The sequence below is a fragment of the Nicotiana tomentosiformis genome, chromosome 9 (genome assembly GCF_000390325.3).
Source record: "Nicotiana tomentosiformis chromosome 9, ASM39032v3, whole genome shotgun sequence".
Lineage (NCBI taxonomy): Eukaryota > Viridiplantae > Streptophyta > Magnoliopsida > Solanales > Solanaceae > Nicotiana > Nicotiana tomentosiformis.
In genome coordinates, this window is record NC_090820.1 from 103168680 (window position 1) to 103172060 (window position 3381).

Genomic DNA, 3381 nt, shown 5'->3' on the forward strand with positions numbered 1-3381 from the left:
TGTTATCAATATTGTTGTGAAATTGTCTAAAGAAGGATTGGTAGAAAGGCAAAGAATCAGAATTTGTCAAAGCAAAGAAGGCAAGTAATCTTAATTGCTTTTTAGTATACGTTACTCTCAGCATTTGTATGCTTACTTCTTAATCTTGGGACAACAATTACTTTTCCTGTTTGTGATTTTTGATTTTGACCAGTCACTTCTACATACAAAAAGAAAAAAATGGGGAAGATTTTCATCATTGATATTCTTTTTTTTTTTCCCTTTGTCATTACCTATATAAAAGTCTGATTCTTTCGTACTTATCACTGGGCATAAGAATACGAAGTCAAGAGGTGGCGCAGTATAATATGCCGTTTGATATCAGGGATAAGGGATACTTAAGTATAAGGTTAAATTATTTCGGGATTGTAGTATTATTTTTATCCCTGGACATAAGAATACAAAGTTATCACTGGGCATAAGAATACAAAGTTAAGAGGTAGCGCAGCACAACTCATAGTTTGTGTATTTATGGCTCGTTTGGTACGAGAGACAAGAGATAATTAATAATAGAATTAAATTTAAGATAAGTTTATTCTGTATTTGATTGGGATAAAATCGCGATATAATTTCCAGAATTAGTTATTCCGAAATTATAATATTATTTTTATCCCTATGAAGGAATGGTATAACAATCCGGAAATAATTAATTTCGGGATAATTAATCCTAGGATTACTTATGCCAACCGACGATTATAGGTGATAAAGAAATACTCCTCTCGCCGTGCCATATATTTGACATCATTCGATAATAGTTTTTAAGACGGAGAAAGTATGATCTGTTTTTTATATAGTATTTAAATATTTAAATTTTATTTCAAAAAAATTAAAAAAAATATATTTAAATTTACATGAAAATTAAGACATTTGACACTCCAAATCAAAAGGACGCCGCATACATTCAAACAAAGGGAATACTTCAATATTTTCATGTCCAGAACCAGAACAACATACTCTTTCTAAAAATCCACTTCATTCTCTCTTTTTATATTTGTGTTATCACAAATTAAGGTTTTATTATGTAGAAGTCCAAATTAGGATACTGCTATAGCTTTTTTTTTTTTTTAATAGTAGAAATGACACCATTTATCCGCTCTAAAGAGTTGCTATTTAGGAATTAGCTAATACTTTCTGAATTTTACTTTTTCAATTCAATTTTTCAGGATAAAAGTGTCTTGAATTGTCCTGAAGTTAAGATTTTTAATTTAAAATTTCAAAACAAAATAAGCGCTGGCTAATTTCTAAATAACATCCCTGAGAATGGTTATATGTGCCCTTGCCTTTTTTTTTTCTTGACCATAGGTACTGTACTACAGAAAAAGTTTTGGTAATAACATAATAATGCCTATTATCTGAGGGTGTAGATATATATATGGTGAAAGCGTGCAAGTGCAATTATTAACATTTATCTTTGATTAATGCTGTACAATAACAAGGTAAGAACTTTATACCTCACCAAAGTACTCGACCAAAAATTCATAGGCAAATTAATTTTGCGGTTTATCTTGAAAAATGATTGAGAAGATCCTTTTAGATGCTCACAAAAGGCAAATCTGATTTATATTCTTAATCTCTGCAAGTAATGTAGGGAGTATTTATTAGTATTGTGCTTAAACTTTTGTTTGGGATTTTTCGTTATTATAAGGGGTCGTCTGATAGGGAATATGTTATTCCAAAATTATAATAAAATAATAACGACATTATGCAGTAAAGAGAAATACGTTGTCCCATAATTGTAGATGGGATTATAGTATGAGAATTAAATAATAAGAAATAGATGTGGGGTCCAGTAGTTAATTTAATACAGTGTAATTAGGTATAATTAGTTGATATAATTAGTTAGTTAATCAGTTGTTATAAATAGGAGTTAGTTAACATGTGTACAGTAGACTTCTTAAGAATGAGTTTTGGACATTTGTCTAATATACAGAAAATAGAGCTTCTTCTTCTCCACTGATCTCCTTTCCTCTTCTGCCATGGCTGATCTATTTAACATGGTATCAGAGCTTCCAGATGAGATCAACTAGCTCAGTATCATCAGGAGAGGAATCTCACTTGTTAATTGTTTCTTTTTTACTCCGTTTCTTCGCCAGTCCTGGCAAATTTCCTGCAATTAGGGCTTGATTGATCAGTGTCAATTTCTGGTGTAATTGAGTGAGCCGTGACCTAAATCAACTCAATTAGTGTGGTGCGATTCAATCGATATCGTTTACAATGGCGAATGACGACGGAATCTCCACTTCCTCAGCTCCTCCGGTTGCGACTGCAACTCAGATGTTGAATGCTCCAGATCTGGTACATCACAATCATCCTCTGTATATTCATCCTTCAGATACACAAGGTTCTGTTCTTATCTCAATTCAACTTCAAGGTTCTGAAAATTATTCGATTTGGAGTCGGTCAATGAAGATCGTTTTGCATGGTAAAAACAAACTAGGTTTTGTTTTAGGAACATGTAAAAGAGAAATGTATGATCCTAGTCTGCATGAACTCTGGAACAGATGTAATGCCATTATTTTGACTTGGATAATGAACACAGTATCTCATAGTTTGATTAGTATTGTGATTTATGCTTTTGATGCACATAAGGTGTGGGAAGACCTTAAAGAGAGGTTTGATAAAGTAAATGCCTCCAGAGCTTGTTATTTGCACAAGGAAATTGGTGCACTTACTTAGAGCATATCATCTGTGTTTGTGTATTTCTCGAAGCTTAGAGAACTATGGGATGAGTACGAGACACTTGCTCCTCCTTCTTCATGTGGATGCCCAGAGTCTGTTAAATATGCAGAGCATTATTAGTTGCAAAAGTTATATAAGTTTTTAACTGGTCTTAATGAATCCTATGAGAATGTAAAGGATCAAATTCTTATGACAAGGCCATTACCAAATATAAACCAAGCATATGCTATGATAGTGAATGTAGAAAGTCAAAGGAAGAATGACATCTGTAGGATCAATGCTAGTGTTGGTATTGATGGCAATGATGCTACTGCACTTCTAAGCAGTAGAGAAAATAACAATGGTAACAACACTGGTGGTGGTAATACCAGTTACAAAACTAGGAACAATTACAACTATGGAAGGTTTGCACTTCAGTGTGACTATTGCAAGCTCAAAGGTCACACAAGGGACAACTGCTACAAGTTGCATGGATATCCACCTGATTTCAAATACAGGAAGAAAAGAGGCACTCCAAACACTTATGCTAACAATGTGTGTAGTGTAGGAAATCAGGGGACTAAAACTCAAGGCTCACCCCAGCAAGCAACACCTATCTCTAATACAGCACCACCAGCTCCAATTCAGTTCTTTACTTCAGAACAATACAATCAAATTCTGTAA

General features: G+C 33.3%; 1 protein-coding gene across 1 annotated transcript; it reads left to right on the plus strand.

Annotated features, from left to right (window-relative positions):
- Positions 1–2253: 2253 nt before the first annotated feature.
- Positions 2254–3381, plus strand: LOC138899296 (uncharacterized). The gene is made up of 3 exons (XM_070185453.1): positions 2254–2661; positions 2749–2814; positions 2896–3381. The coding sequence occupies exons 1-3, from the start codon at positions 2254–2256 to the stop codon at positions 3379–3381; spliced, it is 960 nt and encodes a 319-aa protein (XP_070041554.1).